The sequence below is a fragment of the Tinamus guttatus genome, unplaced genomic scaffold, assembly GCF_059628265.1.
Source record: "Tinamus guttatus ecotype Peru unplaced genomic scaffold, ASM5962826v1 Tinamus_guttatus_pri_ptg000223l, whole genome shotgun sequence".
Taxonomy (NCBI): domain Eukaryota; kingdom Metazoa; phylum Chordata; class Aves; order Tinamiformes; family Tinamidae; genus Tinamus; species Tinamus guttatus.
In genome coordinates this window covers 1,005,803-1,028,570 of record NW_028288757.1, presented here as the reverse complement: position 1 = coordinate 1,028,570, position 22,768 = coordinate 1,005,803, and the positions used below count along the sequence as shown (strand labels likewise).

The window sequence follows — 22,768 nt, the reverse complement described above, 5'->3', positions numbered from 1 at the left end:
CGCCCCCGCGCTGCCCTCACCATGAAATCGCTGCGCAGCCCCGGGGCCGAGCGGGCGGAAGCGCCGGGGCGGGGGGGCAGCTTCCGCCCTCGCACGTCCCTTCCGGCCCCGCTCTACTCCTCCCCCGCGGGTGCTCCCTCGAAACCCTTCCGATGTCCCCCGCGCTGAGGCTGCCGCGCGGCCCGCGTCCCGCTCACGTCGCCGCCGTCGCCTTCCCCGTTACCGACGGGGCCAGCGGACGGGCGGGCGGCGCCCGTGGAGCAGCGCGGAGGCAACAACCCGCAGGCGGCGCCCGGAACGGCAGCGGCGGGGCGCTCGTGGCGGCCGGAACCAGCGCGCGGCGCGCGGGGTGGGAGGCCGGGCCTGGCGATCGGGGCGGCCCGGGGCGGCCGCCGTGAGGGGCGGGGGCGCCGCCCGGTCCGGCCCGGCCCGGCCCTGCCCGGTCCGGTCCGGTCCGGTCCGGTTCTGTCCTGCCCGGCCCGGTCCGAGCGCGCGCGGGCGCCGCGGCCTCGGGGCCGCCTCCCCGGCCGAGCGGCCCCGGCGCCTCGTAACGGTGAGCGGCGACCCCGGGCAAGGCCGGGGAGGGGGACTGAGGAACTGCCGAAATATTCTGTTTATTTACTTGTTTATTTACCTGCTCGCATCACTGTCCCCCTGCTAAGTTACCTCGGCCTCTCCCAGCCGCATGAGGGCCCCAAGGAGGACACGGAGGTGCTGGAGCTTGTCCGGAGAAGGCAGCGAAGCTGGTGCAGGGCTGGAGCACAGAGGGCCGAGGAGCAGCCGAGGGAGCTGGGCTGTTTAGTGTGGAGAAGAGGAGGCTCTGGGGGAGCTTATCGCTTTCTACAACTACCCAACAGGAGGTTGCAGTGGGGTGCAGTGTCTCTGCTCCGGAATAACTGCGGATAGAACAAGAGGAAATGGCCTCAAGTTGCCCCAGGGGAGGTTCAGGTTGGATATTAGGAAAAACTTATAGACTGAAAGGGTGTTAAAGCCTTGGAACAGGCTGCCCAGGGAAGTGGTGGAGTCACTGTGCCTGGTGGTGCTCAGAATCATGTAGGTGAGACGCTTAGGGACACGGTTTAGCGGGTACAGTGCTGAGAGGCTTGTGCTTGGCCTCGATAATCCCGAAGGGCTTCTCGACCCGCAGGGATTCTGTGGCTTTGCAGGCGTTCCTGCTGCGTGCAGGGGCGTTCTGCTTGCCCGGGTCAGGTTGTGGAGGCGCCCGCAGAAGGGCTGAGGGGAATCGCCCGTGCCCAGGCGCGTCGCCCTCGGCTCTCTGCTCCCGGAGCGTTCAGCGCGGTGACGTTTTCTTCCTTTCCCTCCCTCCCACGGACAGGCCGCGAGGATGTTCAGCGCCAGCCAGTCGTCCAAGGCGCAGTTCCTGGACCGGGCGCGCCAGGCGCGCGAGGAGCGCCGCGGCCTCAAGGAGCGGGAGCGCGCGGCCGCCCACGTCCAGGCGCTGGCCAGGGGCTTCCTCTGCCGCCGCCGCCTGCGGCGCCGCGTCCGGTGGGTGCAGCGTCACCCCGGCCCCCTGCCCTCTGCGGAGAGGGGCTGGGCTTGTCACTGCCTGCCGTCGTTCTCCTCCCTTTCCTAGGAGAGAAGTCGAGGAATTCTTCGAGGCGAATGAGCCTGGCTCGAGTAGAAGAAATGCTCTTTCTGTCTTCAGGGTTGCTAGGAAGCTGCTGTTTGTATTTAACCTTAAAGAGGACAAAGAGGTAAGATTGGCACTCTGAAGTGGTTTCCTTCTTTGGATTACTTTAACATCTTAAATATGTTTAAATTGTTGACTGGTAGCCAGGTGGGCTCCTTCAATACATTTTGGCTTGGGAAATTTGATCTGTCTCTTACTCCTTCCTGGAAAGGAGTGTGAGGGCTGTCTGTGCTACAGCTGTGTTTCCAGCTGTGTCCTGACTTTGTGGTGTCAGGTGGAGTTCTTTGCTGTATGTCTGTCTCTGTGAGAAGATGGTATTTGTCCCAGGGACACATTAGGGCTAATTATAAGTAAAACAACTGGAAAATGAAGGTCTGTATTTAAATTGCAAGAGCAGTTGGTGCTTGGTTTGGCAGAGGGAAAGTATTTAGTTGGCTTTTTTTTAATCTCTATCTCCAAATCTCTCCTTTTGAGGAAGGTTTGGGTATAACAAATGCTGTTCTCTGTTTTTACTGTGTGAGAAACCTGCGTGCATTGCATACAGCTTTTTTAAGTGCCTAGGCCCCATTTGAAGTTCTGCATTGCAGTAACTAAGTGAATCACTGCGATCTGTCTGTTCTGCTTCTCTTCTGCTCCCCGTTCCAGCAGCAAGTCAGTCCCTGGCTGGGCCAAGGACTGGACTGTTGTTTCTGTAGAACCCTCTCCCCAGTTAGGAGAACACGCCAGTAAAGTTCTGTAACCCAGAAGGGCTTTGCAGCTTGGGAGCTTTTGGTTAATGCAACTGGACTGGAACAGGAGTTAAAGGAGCTCTGGGTGTGCGCCCTGAGCTCGCGGGGAGCCACGGTGGTCAGCTGGAAGACCAGACTCCAGCAGGAGAGGAGCTTTTCGTGGCCTCAGGCCGTGCTGCCGAGGGAGGCAGGTTAGCTGGAAGGCTGGGAAGTTCCTGCTGCTGCTGAGGGCCGTGTCCAGAGCTCCGCTGCACAGCGGTAGCGTGGGATGGAGGAGCTGCTGGCACAGGGCGTGGGGAACGTGTGCTTGGAGCTTTGTTCTTATGTGCTCTGTACTTTGCTTCTTGCGCTCTCTTCTATGCTCTTTCCAGTACTTTTCCCAAGTAACTCCTAATGGAACTAGAGCTGATGGGAGTCTTCTTTTTCTTGCAGAGGTTTGAAAAGCTGTGCCGTTGTATTCTCAACAGTATGGATGTTGAGAACGAGCCCAAGGTCAGTAGGGTGTTTTTTTCCTTCGTTGTGCATGTGAGATGTTAGGTTGGCAACGTTTGAATTATTTCGCTTCTGAAAGCCCCCAGGTGTTGCTGAGAGTCCAGGGTGGAAGCTTGGGCAGGCTCCTTAGTATCCACCTGGAATTTTTAGTCTGTGTATAGCTATAAAAGATAGTTTGTGTGCTTTGACCAAGTCAGTTCTGGGGAGAGCAATAACTTGTCTCCACTGCTGTGACGAGCAGTGCTCTGAGTTCATTTTGTTGCAAGGCTTCTGGTAATTTATTTTGCTGGTAGCACAAACACCTATCACAGCTCACAGCTGTTCCCTGCCGTCCTCAGGTGTGGTATGTGTCGCTGGCGCTCTCCAAGGATCTCACGCTCTTGTGGATCAAGCAGATCAAAGACATTTTGTGGTTTTGTTGTGAATTTCTCAAGCAACTTAAGGTAAAAATAAATAAACTTCACTGTGTTTTGTTTCCCTGCATCTAATAGTTCTGTAGCTTGGCACAGAACTAGCTTCATTTATTAACACTGATGTTTGTTGCTGCAGCCTGACATCTTACAGGACTCCAAACTAGTCAATCTGCACCTCACCATGCTCGTCACCTTCACGGACACATCGACGTGGAAAATCCTTCGGGGAAAAGGTGCGTTATTCAATATGTCACTTCAGTAATTCATTAGGTTTTAGTCGCTGCTTTGGGACTTGCTTTTAAATCTTGCTGAGTGCTTTTTCTGCACCCTGCCTTCTCCCCATACTTTCCCCAAAGATTTCTGATGCTTCTATGTGTGCCCAAAGCCCAGAACAGGCAGTGAGGAGCCCCTTGGCATTAGGGAAGGTAGAACAGCAGCAGCTCCATGTTCTCGTAGCTCCCCAAAGTCACCCACACCAGAGTGTTCAGAGTAACGTGGCTTTAGCTCTGAGGCTTTTGTGGGAAATGCACGTAGAAGAGTTAGGTATGTGTAGTGAAGAAATACGACTCTTATAGCTTAAATGATCTGTTCTGCTGGAACTTGCTGTGATATGGTTTTGGTAACATCGCTCTTTTATCCTTGAAGGAGAAACGCTGAGGCCTGCCATGAACCACATCTGTGCAAACATCATGGGACACCTCAATCAGAAGGGATTTTACTCTGTGCTGCAGGTCAGTCTGTGCCTGATGCAGTTAGTGCTTCTGTTTATTCAAAACAAACCCAATCCTGTGCTGCTGCTGCTGTTCTGAGGAAATTTTTATGATTTCTAGGGGCACGTGTCAGGCAGGAGGTATATGTGGAGCACCAGTGATTTGTGCTTTTTTTTAATGTGGTTTCTGTTCTGCTGCTATTAACACGAAGACCTTCTAGTGCTGCCAAATGACTTGTAGCTACTGTTTCCTTGTTGTTTACTGGTTGGTTGTTTTCTTGGCTCTGAAAATGAGCACAAAGTTCTTCATGAGTAGTCATAAACCTTTTTTCTGAGCTCTGCAGTCTTTTTGTTGTTCCTTTTGTTTTCCAGATTTTGCTAACTAATGGCTTGGCAAGATCCAGACCATCCTTGTCCAAAGGCTCTTTAACTGCCATCTTCTCTCTCGCGTTGCGGTAAGACAATCAGAGCTGCCTGGGGTGGGGTGCAAGGAGAAAAACAAAACAAAACCAAGGAAAAAGAGCAACAAAAAAACAAGCAAACTGTTACTCTGGCCTCGTTGCTGCATGGCTCGTGTGTCTTCATTTTAGAAATGTGCAGCCAGTAATGAGATTTCTTTAAGACTGCCGTGGTTAATTCCCTGTGACGTTCCTTCCATAGCTGTCACTGCTGGGATCATGGCTATGTGCTGCTCAGTGACACAACAATGGGTGTCCTTGAATAAGTCACTGAACTTCTGCCTAATGAAAATGGCTGCTTAATTACTGGCTTGATGACAGGGGGGAAAGGGGAAACTTCAGAGATAACTGGATAACTTTTAAGGTGCTCTGGGTAGGATGGATGCTCTTGCAAGAGTAATGTGCTCTGAGCTCTGGCTTACATTCCCTTGAGTCACAATTCATTTTTTATGAACTTGTGATGATAGCGGAAGCATTAGGAAAGTTTTTCTCCAACAGCTCTTCTTCATGGGGATAGAATCATTGGCCAGTCCAGAATAACTCAGTTAGAGTGACTCTCATACACTGCTAGGGCAGACTCCTTGCACTGAAGTATTTTTCTCCCCGTAGCCCTGTGGTTGCTGCACAGTTTTCAGACAATCTGTTGAGATCCTTTCTGATACACATCATGTCTGTGCCTGCTATCATGACTCATCTTGCTACTCTAACGCCTGAGGTAAGTGCATGATGTAACAGTACCAAAAGTCCATTGAATATCACATAAGGCCACTCCTTATTCCATTTTATCAACTCTTAAAATAGAGCGTTAATGTATCTGTAATTTTCAGTTTCAGCTTTCTCCTTTGGAAATGTTTGATCCTTCTCCCCTCAGTATTGTCTACCTTTCTAATACTGCAGAAATTATGAACTCCACAGGGCTGATAGGCCAAACAGCCCATGCTGATAACAACATTAAAAAAGTATTTCCAGCATTGGATATGTCCTTCAGCTGTCTTAGCATAGTGAGGAAGGCTGCTCTTATGACTTTGGGTTAACTTTGAAAGTCAGGATTCTTCCCTTTTTCCATAGGCTGCTCCCTGAAGCTTGGGGGAGCTGCACTTTTCAGTTTCCCCCACTATAAAGTGTGGGTGATGCTCTTTGCAGTGTAACTGAAGTCCCAGATGTGCTTTCTGCTTGAGGAGATATGATGATACTATAACAAGCCAATACTAGCAGGACTGGGTGGACAGACATAAAAGTGGGATATTGTTATGGAAACTTTAACGTGGATGCTTCTACAGTGAGTGTGTCCAGAGAAAGCTGCAGTTTCTGTTTTAGACCCGAACTGTCGTTTCAGCTGTTACTTCCAGTGTGCACATCCTTAAGTCTTACAGTCACTCAGCTGGAATTTCTGCATGCCTTTATGCTTCCCTCTCTGTTATCACAGGGCAGCCAAAGCAGAAGCCAGTCTGTCGTATGGAAAAGGATCGTGGCTGTAAATAGCAGGTTAATCTAATTTAGTGTCTCTGCTCCTCTGCATAGCTCAGTGCAGGCAGAGGGGAGCTCTGTGCAAAATGTGCCCGTTTTTGTAGGCTGACAGCTGAAGGTTTGTCTACCACTAGAACATGGCATATTCACCTCCAAGAGCTGCTTTTGGTTAGCATGGACTCCCCCTTGCCTGTGATATTAGAAATCTGTTTTATAGGACAGCTTCACATCAAAGTCTTGCTCTCTTCAGTGTAACAGTTACAAGTTGCTGCTTTGTTTGGAAAGAACAGGCAATCCGAATCGCTAGTGGCAGCCCAGGTGCGTTATTTTCTGTGAAGCACCTCAATTTCACTTGCTGTTTGTTAAATTCTGTCTTTCAGCGTCTGGCAGTGATAGAATCTCACGAACTTTTCCGCAAGTTCATCTTGTTTTTAAGTCGCGAGGCCAATTGCCGAGATGTCTGTGTGTGCCTGGAGGGCAGCCACACGCTCTGCTTGTTGGGTAAGCACCTGTGGGCTTCTTTCTTACTGGCCTTGGAGGAGAGCCTTGAGTTCAGCCTTCCTTCTTCATGGTCCATGTTGCCTCCAGTCCACTGTTTCCTTGTTTTTATCCTGGCTTAGTTGCTCTCTAAAATAACAAATGAGGTTTGTTTTAGGATACTGCAAGTATGATTTAGCATTAAGCAATTAAGAAGGTACTTGTAAATGGCAGCAAGGTCTCTGACCTGTTCTCGTAGACGTGTTGTGTCCACCTGTGAGCGTTCTCTCTCCTAGCCTTTCCCTTGGGCTCCAGGTGAATCTTGCAGCGTGGCAGACCTGAACCTAACCTGCCTAGATAGATGTGCTGCTAACATATTTACAATCAAGAAACAAGAGGAGCACATGGAGCATGGGAAATAAATAACCATTGATTTTTATATAGCTTGGATGAGATGAGATGAGGCTGAGAAAGCTGCAGGAGGGCACCAAAGTGACACATCTCCTTGGTGGTTGGTGTGTGCTGGAAATGGGCTGCTGTGGGGTAGCCTCCAACAGTCATTATTGCCAGTAACCCTTCTGCAGATTTGAAAGGAAGTCAAATGAACCCCAAGCCCTTGTTGTCTCCACTTACTGAGCTGCAGCATCTGTTCCCCCAAGCCTTTCTTTGCTGGTTGTTCCTCCAGGTAACCTCGTGTACTTGGGCTCCTTGAACGATAAAGTTCTTGAGGAGGAGACGACTCATTTTGTTGGTGTGCTCATTCACATGCTCTCCTACTGCCAGAAATATGTTTCGCAAAAGAAATCCAACCTTACTCACTGGCATCCTGTTCTGGGCTGGTTTTCCCAGACTGTAGATTATGGGTAAGTGGTGATAGATGAGCTTTAAGTCTCTCCCTTCCTCCTTCTCTCCTCACCCCCATCTGTTTCCCCTCCTCTCTTTCTTTCTCTCTCTGTATATATACATATATATTTTTCTTTAAACTGCAGTGTGTTTCATGTCTTATGAGGGGAGCAGGGTGACCCTTTGCAGAAGAACCTCGTAGGCACTTCAGATTACATATATACAGCAGACACTGTTTAAATTGCTACATCCATTCATAGACTATTACAGGAGGAAATTCAGTAAAGTGTGGTTAGACTGCTTGAACCACTGTTCAATACTGACACACGCAGTATAGGATCTGTACATCAGCTCTTCCTTTGAAGACCAACTCCAGGGTGGGCGCTTTGACTAAATGTGTCCAAATGCCACTGTCCAGTGTTTTATTCCAGCCTCCCATCTAACCTGGCTCTCCAACCTGTCTTTTAGATTGAACGAATCCATGCCCCTGCTGACCAAACAACTGCAGCATCTCTGGGGAGTCCATATGATCCGCATCCTCTTCAGTGATGTGCTCAGCAAGAAGTTGCTGGAGAGTCAGGAAGCGGCTCAGCTGCCAGCACAGCCCGTTTCCCCTCAGAACAGCCTTCCCGTGAAGAGTCAGTTTGGGAGGGCTGCTTGTGTGGGTGTGAATGTGTGTGCACATGTGCACGCGTGTCTGTCTCACAGCATTTTGACTCTTCCACGGGTCTGAAAGCTTTGGGTCATTTCTTGCAGCGGCTGCTACTGCTTAGGGATATGATCTCTGCTATTTGTAATTCCTGTTCAAACTGCCTCTGTGATCTGGGCAAGCCTCTCTGATGCCGTGAAAATATTTACTTATTTTAATGTTTGTCTGTTTGTTTTTCCTATTCTTTCCCAAGTAGCTGCATTGCTTACTGCATGGTTTCTTGTTTCTGATGCAAAATGGGGAGGTCAGCCTCCCAGGTGGAAGCAGGGTGAAGCTGGTTTATGGGTCTGTCTGCAGTTCTGCAGAAAAGTATCTGGACTAGGACAGCTGTAATCTGACCGTTTTCCAGTGACTTCACATAAGACTAAATCCTGAGGCCTGTTAGTTACTGCTGTTCTGTTACGACTTTAAGCTCCAGATTACTGGCTCCCTTCTAACCACCTTCTGCATTACTAGCAGCTATGCAGCATTCTGCCAAAAAAAAAAAAAATCCATGCAGATCTACTGTGCATGGGGTGACCTGTTTGCTAAAATCCCTGCGTAGGGCTGCCAAGCAGTTGGGGGAGATAAACGCTTTGGAATAGAGCTTTGGTGTCCCGGGCCAACGTTGTGTGCACTTCTCTTACCAGATCTTTTCAAGAGAGCTTTCCAGAAGTCTGCGTCCGTCCGCAACATCCTCAAGCCTGTTGGGGGCAAGCGGGTGGATTCGGCAGAGGTGCAGAAAGTGTGCAGCATCTGTGTGCTGTACCAAACCACGCTCACCACGCTCACGCAGATCCGCCTGCAGATCCTCACAGGTCAGGGCACGTGTGCGCTTTCCAACTCAAAATGGGGAGGAAAAAATTGATTTTTCCTATTAAAATCCCTTGACTTTGGTAGTTTTATTACTGACAACATTTTATTGACTGTCTGGGTGGAAAGCTTGTTCCACCCTGAATCATACATCTGATCAATAACATCCATCATTTCTTTATCAAACATTAACTCTCCAGAATATGAATTGAAGCAAGTTTTCCTATAATGAAACCTTGCTTATTCCATATCAGCCTTAAGACTGAGTCAGTGTTTTTGAGAAGGCTAGCAATATTAATCTTTATGTGCAAACACCTTCATACATCTTAAGAACAAATTACCTGTCTAAGAATGGATGGAGGTGGAGATAAGCACTCTTTGCTCCAGTGGCTAGAATAGAGGAGTGAGTCCACAGCTCTGGCCATTTTGTTTCCCCTTGTAGGGCTGACCGTGGGCACAACCCTGTCCTGGGTGCACTTCATTGTATTTTCAGATGGCTGTAATGATGATTAGGTCACAGAATTTAATTTTCTCTTAAAATTACAGAATCACTGATGGGAAGGAGCTGCACATACGCACACTATTACTGCCCAATTAAAAGCTTTCTTTTGTTTTCCTTAGGACTGTACAACTCCTGTTAATGGAGGCAAGCGTGTGTGTTCCCTCTGGAAAACGGTTGCTTTGCCAAAGGATCTGTCAGTTCCCAAATGTTTGTGCTTTATGTTGTTCTGTCACTAGGCCTCACTTACCTGGATGACCTGCTACCCAAATTATGGGCTTTTATCTGCGAGCTGGGACCACAGGGAGGGTTAAAGCTCTTCTTGGAGTGCTTGAATAATGACACGGAGGAGTCTAAGAGGCTGCTGGCCATGCTGATGCTCTTCTGTGACTGCTCCCGCCACCTTATCACGTAGGTAGAAGGCAGAGGTTGCTCTTTAGATTTGAAATGTGAAGCTCCTGTGTGTTCCGTAGGTTTCAAGAGAAATAGCTAAAGCATTACTGCCTTTGCATAGAGATAGCTAGGCAAGGCAGAGTAAAGGGAAGGCTTTCCTAATAAAATCCTAAGAAATAGAAAGGGGCTTGAAAAGGATTGTCCCATCTGCCTTGTGCTGCTGCTTAGTGGGTGTCTAATTGCCTGGCCCAGTAATGAATGTTGCAGCCCTGGCTAGGGAGGGGGGAAGGAAGATTTCTTCGCCTGCTTATGGCAGAGATTGCATCGGTCCAGAGCAAACGCTTTGAACGCGATGGGCTTGGAGGAGCAGCAGCACAGGAGCTGCCACAGAACGTGCCCAGCTTCCTGTGCACTCGTGTTCATTGACTTGCAGAGCACAGAGGGCAGGGGGAATTGGCCTTGCTTGTCAGGGGAGAGAGTTTCTCTTAGCTTGGCTGATGAAAAAGCTTTCCCTGGGGACTAGTGCACAGGTCCTTTTTGCTATGAAGTATCAGCTTCGCTCGTATCGCAGACCTTTCATACTGTCTTTTGTTAGGATCAGATATTGATCAAAACCAACAAGTAAGGTTTAGGTTTTTTATTATTCTCGTTCTTTACGATTGTCGGTCATCACTGAAATAAGAGCTGCTGCTGAAGGATAATGTGCCCTTATGATATTTTCAAAAGGGAATTAAATTGGCATTTGCATATTTTGGGTTTGCTTCATTTGATAGGATTCTTGATGACATAGAAGTCTATGAAGAGCAGATTTCATTCAAACTGGAAGAGCTTGTTACCATCTCATCTTTTCTGAATTCTTTTGTATTTAAGATGATCTGGGATGGAATTGTGGGTAAGTGCTTTTAGTAGCTTGATTTGAGGATGCGATTGAACAATAAATGGCATTAATTTTGGAATTTGAAGCTTCTGGTAGTTAATACTTTGCACAAAAACATAATGCATTGTGTGTGGCTTAGAAATATGTTCCAGTGTTTTGGTGTCCAGATACTGCTATCATGTTTGGCACTAAATACAATGCACTGTTCTATTTCAAATGAGAATCTGTGTACCAGACACGATGGGAATGTTAGTTTTGCCATCCAGAGGCTTAAGTCTCGCATGACTGGACCATGTATTGGACAGGAATGTGCTGTAGAGCTCTGAGAAAGCAGAGCAGGCTTGCTGCAGTCTCCATGGACCTATGGTCTGTACATCACAGACTGGTTGAGGGTAGAAGGGACCTATGGATTTATACGTTGGTATGATTTGAGCACACTGCAGTTCTGACAGGTGACTGATATAGTCCCTTCCTGGTGGAACGGGCTGAGATGGCTTCATGTGGCTAAGAGTTTCTCACTTCATGTTTTCTGGGGGATGCATAATCTCTTCCTTCCCTCTGAAGCCAGTGCAGCTCAGGACAAACACGGCTTTGCTGTTAGTGTTAGGCTGACAAATAGCGTGCTGCTTTGGGCCCTCCTGTTTGAAGCGTCCTGGACGCTGCTGCTCTGTCCCCTCTGCTCAGAGAACGCCCGAGGGGAGACCCTGGAGCTCTTCCACTCTGTGCACGGCTGGCTCATGGTGCTGTACGAGCGGGACTGCCGCAGGCGCTTCGCTCCCGACGACCACTGGCTACGCAAGTAAGTGTCCCCGGCCAAGACAGGGCCACCTGCACCCGCGTGCTAGTCCTGCTGCATCAGCTCCCTTTCATGTGGCTCTTTTGGGATCCCTTGCTTTAAATTGGTGTCTCTCCTTCCGTCCATAAGATCAAGACCAGAACTGCTCCCTACACTGTTTACCTTTCAGGACTCCCCCTCCTATTCTGCTTCTGTTCTGTGCTGTAATTAGGTGCTGCTCACAAGCAGTGATGCTCTGAAAAGTGCTTGGCACCCAACGGCCTGAGGGTCTCTGGTTTTCTCACTGTACACTCCAAGCTCAGGTCGTTTGCGGGTGCACTGTAGGTTTCCCCTCTCTGGCACTGGCAGTTTAGCACACTTGGCTGTCTCTTGGGGATCTCTGAGTTTGTGCCTTTCTTTGTAAGGGACCTCAAACCCAGCGTGCTCTTCCAGGAGCTGGACAAGGACAAGAAGCGAGCCCAGCTGCTCCTGCAGTACATCCCTCACGTCATCCCCCACAAGAACGTGAGTGGGACAGGGGCACAGGTGGTGGTTAAAAGCCAGTCCTGGCATAGAAGGGGATGTGTTCAGTGTTGGAGCTCATGACAAAATGCCAGTTAGGCAAGGGTCTGTGCTTTGCTTTTTGTGCTTTTTCTTTTTTTATCCTTTCGCACGTCTCCTCTAAACTGTCCTGCTTTCTTGCATTGGGAGAGAGCTTGTTTGTGTTGGGAGCAGCTCAGACTCAGCCAGCAGTGTCTGATGTGACCTCGGAAAGGCTCTACGTGCAGAAAGCTGGTGGTTTAGTAAGTCTGCAGAGGTGATGCTTTCTTATATGGTGACAGGAGAGGGGCTGTTGCCTTTCAGTGCTGTGAAGTACCCTGTCCCTTCCAGAGCAGGGCTTCTTCATGGGTTTCTCTGCATAAGTGGGGAACAAGGAGGCACATCCCACTACTTCTAGTGACTAGGTAATAGTGGTGTCAGTGTCTGCCTGGGAACAGGACAACCAATAGCTGGTTTGGGCATGCGTGAGGAGCCTCCGAAAGCGTTGCTGTGCTAGAGGATGGGGCTCAGTGTGGATGAAGACTTAAAAACCATTTTTATTTTTAAGAGGGTGCTGCTTTTCCGAAACATGGTTACAAAGGAGAAGGAGAAGCTTGGGCTTGTTGAAACCAGCTCTGCGTCACCTCACGTCACACACATCACGATCCGGCGCTCACGGATGTTGGAGGTAAGTGACTTGGCTTGCAGAAGCCAACTAGCATGCCCCTAACGTGGCCTATTTTTTTTTTTTTATCTCCTCTCTGGGTGCTGAGGAATCCAGTGCCAGTTCTGTCTCTGGTGACAGTTTCAAGTTCAGCTGGACATGGCTGCTGCTGGCAGCCCTGGGCAGCAAGGTCATTCCTGATGACTTTGTTGGAAGTTATTCAGAACTGCACGTTCCCAGAGACAGGCATGGTGCGAAGCTTGGAGAGCTATAGAACTGAAAGACACAGTCAGCATTTCTTTGGTTTATTCATATTGTAACTAATTCTCCTTGGCATTTAGTTTGCTGCTCATCTCATTCAGAATCCTTCCAAAGACACTCTTCTCCTGGTAGAGACTGAAGGGATGGCTGTTGCTTTGCCATTAAGCTATGACAAGCTGGGAGAGTTTCCCTTTCATGTCTTGATCAGACCCTAGGATTTGACATCCATCTGTGTTACATGCACACACTGTTCCTTTGCCAAATGATCTTGCGTATGTTGACATGTCTGCAGCTAAATGTCAAAGTTTGATAAGTGTGAAAGAGTAAACATGCCCACTTACTCATGCAGAAGCATCTGAGTCTGTGCACTCAGGGATTTGCCAGGCTCTGAAGGGCTCTTCCTCTTACATTGAGCTGCACAAGTGTGCTGGGCTCTCTTCAGCTCGAGAACTCTTTTATCAACAGAAGATGCATATATTTTTTTTTTCCTTTTTCTAACGCCAGCTTTAATTGCTGCTCTTCATCTCGCTACTGATGCAAAATTCTCCCCTGTTCGTAGGCTGGGCCCTGCTTTGCAGTCACGACCTAGGTCAAGGGCAGAGATGCACATGGACTGTTTGTGCCCTGGGCGAGGGGCCGTGGCGGGTGCCCGTGTCCTCAGCCACCTGCTGCGTCTGGCTGCATCGTTTCGGTGCTTTGTATTCTTTAGAACTGGCGGTTTCCTTTTGGGTAGAACAAGATTTTTGTTTGCCAAAGAATCTAATCAGCCAAATTGCCCCATTTTCTGCAAGACGCAGCAGTCTGTTTACTGTAGTATTTAAACAAAAGGCAGCTTGTGATTTATATTCTTAAAATATCACTGCATCAATCAGGAGATGTACTTCTGCTAAAAACTCCTTTGTGCCACTGACAAATTTTAATGCAGCTGTTGAATAAGCACCTCAGTCTTTCTCTTCCTGCTTTTTGTTCCTTTTGAGTCTCAGCTTGGCCCTTTCAGATTCAGAAATGCCACGGGATGGGTCTGTAGCTGTAACTCTTGGCTGCCCAGCTCTGCCTGCGCGTTGTAGCCTCAGCTGCGGGGTGATGCCTTAGCTGTAGCACTAGGATTATTTCCCACATCATGTGGCTCCGTCGCTGCTGTCCTGCCTCAGAAGGCAGCCTCATCCTGAGAAAACCTGCCTCTGCCGTGGTTCCTGTTGCATGGGGTGTTACAGGAAAATAATGGGCCTTTGCACACAATTCATACTCCTACAGGCCCAGAGTTTTGTCTGGTGGAAACGGCAGCCTTTTCAGGCATAAATTTCAATGACAAATGCGGATCTGATGCATATCTCTTTCCATCCCTCTCTGCTGTTTGTTCTGCATGGATGTTTGGCTCCTCCTGCATGACTGACCTGTGTCTCTCCTGCTCCATATAGGATGGGTACGAACAGCTACGGCAGCTTTCCCAGAACGCCATGAAGGGAGTGATCCGGGTGAAGTTTGTGAATGATCTGGGTGTTGATGAGGCTGGTATTGACCAGGATGGAGTCTTCAAAGAGTTTCTGGAGGAGATAATAAAGAAGGTGTTTGATCCTGCGCTCAACTTGTTCAAGGTATGACACAGGGCTGCTCGTGCTGACCTCGATGGCCTGCTCCAAGCAGCTGCGTGCTGCTTCATGCTGCCTTTATCTCTGCCTGTGTAGACAACCAGCGGTGATGAGAGGCTGTATCCATCCCCGACATCCTACATCCACGAGAACTATCTGCAGCTCTTCGAGTTTGTGGGGAAGATGCTTGGGAAGGCTGTGTATGAGGTGAGACAGAAGTGCTGCATTTGCATGCTGTCCCTGGCAGTATAGCACCATCCAGGTGCACCTCTGAGAGTATCATTTATGTCCTTGGGTGATGTTAACAGAGGAGAGGTTGAAAAAAAACAGCTTGGGTAAATATACTGACAGTAGTGCAGCCTGGCACTTGTCCAAGGATGCATTATAAAACATTTTGGAGGCATGACCTGGGACATGGTTGGTTTGTGCTCCTTGGTGCTGCAGACACCAGCCAGAATGCTGCTCTGTGTTGGTGTTGCATCTTATAAGCATCCAATTGCTATATAATGCTTAGTGGTGTGTGCCTAAAAGGAGGGTGGAAAGGCAGAATGATCCTTTCCGCATAAGGTAGGTCTTTAGAGGAACCTTGGGGTTTCCATTTGTGGTTGTCTTTTTGCACCTGCTCCACAAACTGGTGGATTTTAAGGGGATGTGGTTTTACTAGCAGATCCCAGCATGTTTTGCATCTGTGTGCTTCTTCCACAAGACGTGGCCTGTCCTAAAGGCCTCACGGGTAGCGGTGACGTTGCACACAGCGAGTATGTAGAGGCTCACACATGCCCTCCTGTCTCTAGGGGATAGTCGTGGACGTGCCGTTTGCTTCCTTCTTCTTGAGTCAGCTGCTCGGACACCACCACAGTGTCTTCTACAGCTCTGTAGATGAACTTCCCTCCTTGGACTCGGAGTTCTATAAAAATCTCACTTCAATTAAGGTTTGAGCATTACTTCTCCTGTTCTTCAAATCCCTTTCTGCAGGCTGCTGTTAAAAATACTAGGCTTGCAAATGCCTTTGGGATACCGCTCATCTTTAGAGCCATGTACTCTGACAGTAATTGTGTTAGCAGAGCTGCGTGCTAATTCTGAAGCAGGCTGGCAGGTGGCTGTCCTGTGTCATTACTGGGGCAAGCGGGGACGAGAGGGGAGCCTGAAGGTGTAAACCCAGAACTGGGAACTGGGAGTTCCGCAGTCCTGGGTGGTCTCTCCATAACCTTGAGCAAGTCGTGTTTGTTCTGCTTGGTTGCCTGGTGGCTGCTGGGGAGCAGTCAGAGGGAGTATAACACAAAAACATGGAGATGCTGCTCCTGCTTCTAAATACTGACCTGCTTTCCCTTTTTGTGTTGTTCTGCCAGCGTTACGATGGCGATATCAGTGACTTGGGCTTAACGCTGTCCTACGATGAAGATGTGATGGGTCAGGTAGGCTTTTATTTGGTTACTCTGTGGGATATTGTCCCTGTTTTTTGTTTTGTTTCTCGCCGCCCTCCCTACACCGGCCGGTGAGCAACAGAATTCTGGGCCTCGACAGTCCCCAAGCCCAGGCCAGGCGATTCCCTGTTTCTCCTGGTTAGGCACCAGCTCCTCTGCACAGGAGTGTCCCCGTCACCTCCCGTGCTCACCCGCTGATGCCACCAGCAGAGCCCTCTGCTTGGAGGGAGCTGCCCTGATTCTCATAAGGTCTCCCTAGAGCAGAGGCCTGCAGCCTGCCTTGCCAGCAGGATGCAATGTTTACTTTGCTGAGCTTTGAGAGATGCTCTGGAGCTTCCAAAGGCCAGCCAGCTTGTGCAAACACAAGTTATATGGAGTGGTTTTTTGCTTTGAGCTTCTGGTAGGTAACTGAATGCTCTGTGTGGCCCTTCTGGCTGAGAATCCTGAGGAGGTTGATAAATAACCTCAGCCTTGGTTGTGCTGAGGACTTAGCTCTGGTCTCCTATACAAAATGCCTGTGCTCTAAGACAGGCTTCACTTCAGAGGCTCCCTGAACTCACTCACAGGTTCTGCGGCTTGACTCGGTATTTAGCTGTGAGTAGAGAGCACCTCTTTCTACAAAGCTTTGCTGTCCGTCCCTTAAGAATTTTCTAGGACTAGGATCTTTTTTTTTTTTTTTTTCCTAGGAAAAAAATAGTTGTTTGTGCTTTCCCTACATACCTGATTTTCCACTCTTTCAAGAAGTGCCGGGGGTAGTGGAGAGGAAGAATTACTCTTCTTTAAGCATAGCAGTTTCTCTTGCAGAAACTTGAAACATGGCCAAAAGCCACTTGGCCTTGAGAAGAAAAGGCAGTTTGTCACCGTCCCTCGCAGGGACTTAAAGCTGGTTCCACTCGTGCCCTGTGGTCACTAAGATAACTCCGCTGAGCCGCAGATGTTGCTGTAGAACATCCATAGGTGGGAGTACAGATGAGCCTTGGCTGTCGGCCAAGGTGCTAGACCCAGTGCCACGCTGCCCAGAGGCCACCGAACCCACCGTGATGGCCACTGCGTTGTCACCAACCCGGGCTCCCGCTGCCAAGTTTGGGCTCGTTGCAGTGAGTGCAGCCTTGGGGCAGGCACGTGGTGGCAGCCAGGCCTGGCCTGGCCCTGCCGAGGGGCAGAGCGGGGGGCAGCGGCACTGCCTGCTGCGCTGCTGCCCCCCAGAGCTGAGGCTTCAACTCAAAGGGATTTTCTACCTTAAAAATAAAGGCAGAAAATAGCACGAGAGCCCCATAGTAGGATGCTGAAGGCTGCAGTGCTCAGAGCTACTAAATAAACCCGGGGGTTCCTGTTGGTCGTGCCAAAGCAGCCAGGTTGGGAAGTCCCCGCGCTCCTCCAGGGAAAGGAGCGTCCTGGGATCGGTGCGGGGCCAGCGGAGCTGAGCTCCATCCTCTGCTGGGCTCTCCCTGGCCTTGGGGAGCAGGGGCACAGAGGCCCCTGTAACACGTGAGGGATGATCTGCTGCTTCCCAGGGCAGGGACGAGCCATGGCCCTGGCGCCGTGTCCCTGTCACCGAGGCGGCCGCGTGCTCCAAGGCTCCGAGGCCGGAGCTCCGGGAGCTCCGGATGGCGCCGCTCCCGTGGGCAATGAGGGGCCCCTGCGTCGCTCGGCCGCTGGCTCTGCTCGTGTGACAGTGCCCAGGGCGGCAGCGACCCGTGCGCAGTGCCCGGCGCTGGCGTGGAGCAGAGAGGAGCTTCCTCCATCAGGCTCCTCTCGTGCTTCCTACTGCAATTCCCTCCTGTTCAATTTCTATCCTAACATCTAAGAAAACTGGTTCAAGGCAGAAGCCGGATTTTACTTAAAATCGCACTGTTTTATTGTAAAAATGAAATGTTTTATGGGGAGGTATCAGCTTAACATGGCATTTCTTTCCATTGTGGTTCCAGGCACTAATTAGCAATACAATCATTTCTTCCCTCAGCTTGTTTGCCATGAACTTGTTCCTGGAGGGAAGACCATTCCCGTTACCAATGAAAATAAGTAAGTACAGCAATTAGATTTTTAAGGTCACCACTGTAAAATACTTTATTCTGGTTCCTTGGGCTTGCATCTGGAATGAATTGAGATAGATTGGAGCAGAAGGAGCCCATAAATATCTTAATAGAATTTACTGGTTACAGTTCATCGGCAGAAATTGTATTAAATTCGATTTGCAAAATAAAAATTGACAATTTACTTCTTGAAACAGCGCTTCTGAGGTCAAAGGCACACAGTCTGTGAGATTCTGCAGGATTTAATGATGGTGATAGATACAGACAGATGGATTCAAAGCAATTCAGGCACACAGTCGTGAACATAGAGGGCACAGATGCTCAAAGACACCTTGGAGCAGACAGATCTTCTCAGAATGATAACATGTGGCAGTTGTATAAAGCGCTCTTCTTCAGAAGAGACAGTGGTGAATTCAAATGCAGTCGACAGTCGTGCTTTAGACACAGGAAATCAGAGGAGACACTGAGCCCTGCAGCTATTTTCACAGATAACCGCCTTTTAGATAGTTATCGTAAATGTCAACTCTGGAGCCTGAAAACCAAACCCACCTTTTTGTTCCCTTCGTTTTTTTTCCTTTGCTATCCCCTCCAGTGATCATGAAAGCAGGATAAAATCTCTATTAAGCAGGTGTGTGTTTGAACTGGCAATCTGAGGGTTGCTGCTTCAACGGCAAGCGGAAGCCGGCTCCTACCTGAAGATCCGTGTGCCTTAGTTGTGCTCCGCAATGGGATGTTCCCAGTCTGTCCCCCTCTTGAGCTCCAGGCAGGGAGTTTGCATTTGAAAGGGATCTTTCTGCGGCTCCTCGGGATGCAGGAATTGCTCTGCTCACCTCCAAGAGGAGCTGCAGGAATTTTTGGGCATGTGTGCGCAGGAGCGGGTAGTTGGGAGGGAGAGGGTGAGGTGGGAGCAATCTAGGAGCACGTCTGTCTCCTGCCATCGGGGTCACGGTGCCTGGCTGGAAACCTGCTCAGCTGATCGTGGTCGTGTCTGTGCAGGAGCTGACAAAAAAGAATTAGCAAATTGGATTGTTGTGACTGTTGGAAGGTGGAGGGAGCTCATGCTGGCTCCGTCTAATAAACATTGCACCTCTCTATTCCCTGGGAGGAAGGTGGAAATCTCTTAAGTGTTTTTAATCTGTTCATTCCAGCTGCAGTGAGGGTTCTGCAGAGCTTGGCTTGTTAATCCTGGGGAATTGGAAGTGGCCTGTGTTTTCATAAGGCATTTTGTGCTCTGTGCTCACGCGGAGCTCACGTGTTCCCGGGTTGTCTGAGAGATGGTGATCAGCCCCGAGATGGAAAGTGTGGCGCTGACGGTGCTCCTGTCTGCACAGCTGCACACAGCAGGGTCGGGCTGTTCTCTGAACTTGGGTTTGTCTGAAAGGCTCACGGAAAACTCTACAAAATCATCCGTACAACCACGCCGGCTGCCTCGGGGTGCTGTCCTCTCCCTGGTGGCTTGAGCAGACGTGGCCTTCGGGGCAGGCAGCACCAGAGCTCTGGTGCTCTTCAAACCCCGCGCGGTGCCTGTCCCCGGGGTCTGCTCCTTCAGAGGGCAGCTGGGCACAGGATCCCATCTCCCTCGGGGACGGCCCGAGGGATGATCAGTGATGGTTTCAGCCAGCTCATCCCTGGCATAGGGCATCGCAGAGTCATCGAATCATAGAAACGAGCAGGAGCCCCAGAGCAGGAAGGGGACACGTCCCCAGGCCCGGCCGCAGCGGCTCCACTCACTGCCCTCCTGTCCGGCAGGATCAGCTACATCCACCTCATGGCCCACTTTCGGATGCACACGCAGATCAAGAGCCAGACGGCGGCGCTCATCGGCGGCTTCAGGTCCATCATTAAGCCCGAGTGGATCCGTATGTTTTCCGCACCGGAGCTGCAGCGACTGATCTCTGGTGACAACGCCGAGATTGACCTCGAGGACTTAAAGTAAGCGAGCGGCTCGGGCTGCCGCTCTGCCCCTCCGCGGTGTTAGATAGCAGCTCGGAGGCTTGCAGCAAAGTGACCCTCTCCCAGCTGCTTGCTCCTCCCGATTGAAATCTAGGAGGCAGAAACTAACGGAGCTGGAGTGTGTGTTGCTTCAAGCCGAGCTGGACCAAGCACTGGTGGGAGGGAAGGGTCCTTCCTCCCCTCGCTCGTGCTGTCTCCTGGGAGCAGAGGGTCTCTCTGCCCTCCCCTGCACTGCCACCACGTGCCTGGCACCGCTCCTGCTGCTCGTGGCAGCAGCTGGGAGCCTTCAGGGACACGCCAGCTGGCAGGTGACCCTCGTGCTGCTGCGGGGAGGGACAAGCGTCTCCTTTCTTTTCCCAGAAAACACACCGTGTATTACGGGGGCTTCCACGGGAGCCATCGGGTCATCATCTGGCTCTGGGACATCTTGGCCAATGACTTCAGCCCTGAGGAAAGAGCTATGTTTCTCAAGGTAAATAGTAATATTCTAATAAGAAATATATAATACATAAATTTCAGCCAAACTGAGCTTTTGGGGTGGTTGGGGCAGGGCTGCATTACTGTGTCTGTACCTTCTGCTCTGCTGGAAGGCGCAGAGTTCTGCGCAGTGCCTCCCAATTCACCCTGTGCTCCCTGCAGAGAGCAGAGTCCCTGCAAACGCCCCCGTCACCACAAGCAGCCCCGCGCGGGGCCGTGGCGTGTGGGGGACGCCCGGCCGCGGGCGCAGGGACCGGGCCGTGGTCGGGCCGCTCCGCTCGCCGCTGCTGCTGCTGCCTCGCGCTGTCCGTTGCTTCCTTGCAGTTTGTGACCAGCTGCTCCAGGCCCCCATTGCTGGGCTTCGCCTACCTCAAGCCGCCGTTCTCCATCCGCTGCGTGGAGGTCTCCGACGATCAGGTAGGCAGCCGGCCGGCTCCTGCCCCCGGCCCGTCCGGATGGGCTTTGGCTCCCTTCCCTGCTCGTCTCCCTGCTTGTGGGAGCTTTAAGGCACAGGGAGGTGTGTGCTATGGGGCAAGGTGGCCCCGTATCTGCCCTATGAGGAGAGGCTGAGGGAGCTGGGCCTGTTCAGCTGGAGAAGAGAAGGCTGAGAGGGGACCTGAGCAGTGTCTAGAAGTACCTCAAGGGAGGCAGTGAGGAGGATGGGGCTGGCCTCTTTTCAGTGGTGGCCACCGACAGAACTAGAGGAAAAGGCCCCAAACTGAAGCGCCAAAAGTTCCACAGGAACTTAAGGAAGAATTTCTTAACAGTGAGGGTGCCAGAGCACTGGAACAGGCTGCCCAGAGAGGTTGTGGAGTCTCCTTCTCTGGAGATCTTCAAACCTGCTTGGACGCAGCCCTGTGCCACGTGCTCTAGGTGACCCTGCGTGTGCAGGGGGTTGGACTAGATGACCTTGAGAGGTCCCTTCCAACCTTCAGCATTCTTTGATTCCATGAAGTTGAACCCCTCCTTGCACACGTGGCTGCATCCCCTTCCTCCCACACAGCCCCTCTCCGGGTCGTGTTTTCTCCTTAGCCTCCCTGTGTCCTGCACCTCTGATCCCGTTTCCCTGTGTCCTCCACAAACGGACCCTGCACAAAGGCCCTTTCTAGCAGTCTTGGGGAAGAGGGGATCTTGGGTTGGACCCTTCCCAGCCCCTTTGCCCTGCGCACAGGGAAGAGGAGCTGGGCTCCCCGCTCGGAAGAGCGCAGGAGTGCAGGAGCGCTGCCTTTCTGCCCTCGCAGGACACGGGCGACACGCTGGGCAGCGTGTTACGGGGCTTCTTCACCATCCGCAAGAAGGAGCCGGGCGGGCGTCTGCCGACCTCCTCCACGTGCTTCAACCTCCTCAAGCTTCCCAACTACAGCAAGAAGAGCATCCTGCGGGAGAAGCTGCGCTACGCCATCAGCATGAACACGGGCTTCGAGCTGTCGTAGCCGCCGCGGGCGGGCGCTCCACGCGCGGAGCTTGGACCAGATCTGCGGGACCCCGCTGCTCCCTCCGGGCCCGAAGAGCTGCAGCTGGTGCTAGAGGTTTACGGGCAGGAGCTTCGGGGCCCTGCGTGGGCACTGCTCCAGGACGGAGGTGATGAGCCTGCCCCCATACACGTCCCTTGTCAACCGTGTAAATCATCTTTAGAAGCAAACCCCAGGGAAGCATAAAAGGACCAGTAAAAGTGCCAGGCAGATTAGTGGCCATAACAGCCCAGCAGGCTGCGCGGGCTGGGCAGCTGCTGCCGGCCAAGGGATTCCTTTCCCTGCCCCGGGAGCTGGCCTGGGTTTTCCGTGGGTGGAAGCCGGTCTGTGGAGAGGCTTTTGGAGGTGGAAACGTGACTGAGCCCCAAGGGGAGGCCGGGCCGGCCCTGTGCGCCCTGCTTGGGGGTGAGGGCCGCGCGAGGCCCTCGCGCTGCTCTCGAGGACGAGCCGCTTGTGTCGGACACGCGGCGGTGTTTGGATTTGCTCGGGAGCAGAGAAGTTTTAATCGGATTTTGTTTCCCGAGCACGGGAGCTGGCCCCGGCTCCACAGCCCGGCACGGTGCTCGCGCGCCCGCCCTGCAAGGGGGACGTTGGGCTGCCCGGAGCCTCCGCGGGGCTCTCACATGGTCAGAGCTTCATTTCAGCCCTGCTCCCCCTCTCCTTGGGCAGCCGGACTGCTCCACGCCCGGGCTTGGCCTCTGTTGGCTCTGCTGTCAAGCTGTTTATTTCAATTGCTTCGTCCCTCTCTGGCCTTATTTTAGCAGGTGCCGTTTGCCTGCACCAGGCAGGTTTTCCGGGTGGCTCTGGAGGCTGCATGTGTGTGAGCACAAGGGTGTCCCTTGTCCCCAGGGGAAGGCAGGACCGTCCCTAGCGAAGCACAGAGCCTGGTTCTTGCAGCGCGTCCCTTGGGTCGCTGCAGTCCTGCCTCAGCCCGGGACCATCCCCTGGGCTCCGGGAGAGCTGGTGGCACAAGGTGGCCATGGAAGTTCCCCCGTGGGGACAGGAGGAAGAGCCAGACACCTTCTTCCCGGCCTGCGCCCACTCCCTACAGGAATAAGCACAGGGGAGGCTG

The 22,768-nt window shown here is 51.5% G+C and overlaps 1 protein-coding gene across 1 annotated transcript; it reads left to right on the top strand.

The window, feature by feature from the left end:
• The first annotated feature begins 1,345 nt into the window (after positions 1 to 1,345).
• UBE3B (ubiquitin protein ligase E3B) lies at positions 1,346 to 21,665 on the top strand. Its single transcript, XM_088525065.1, has 26 exons — positions 1,346 to 1,506; positions 1,595 to 1,715; positions 2,812 to 2,871; positions 3,210 to 3,314; positions 3,421 to 3,517; positions 3,930 to 4,015; positions 4,366 to 4,448; positions 5,061 to 5,166; positions 6,299 to 6,419; positions 7,081 to 7,258; positions 7,707 to 7,876; positions 8,577 to 8,744; positions 9,478 to 9,649; positions 10,405 to 10,523; positions 11,193 to 11,307; positions 11,709 to 11,808; positions 12,392 to 12,511; positions 14,167 to 14,343; positions 14,434 to 14,544; positions 15,132 to 15,269; positions 15,687 to 15,752; positions 17,725 to 17,783; positions 19,544 to 19,726; positions 20,108 to 20,219; positions 20,549 to 20,641; positions 21,466 to 21,665. Exons 1-26 carry the CDS (start codon positions 1,346 to 1,348, stop codon positions 21,655 to 21,657), a joined length of 3,213 nt encoding a protein of 1,070 aa, XP_088381191.1. The 3' UTR covers positions 21,658 to 21,665.
• Positions 21,666 to 22,768: the final 1,103 nt, after the last annotated feature.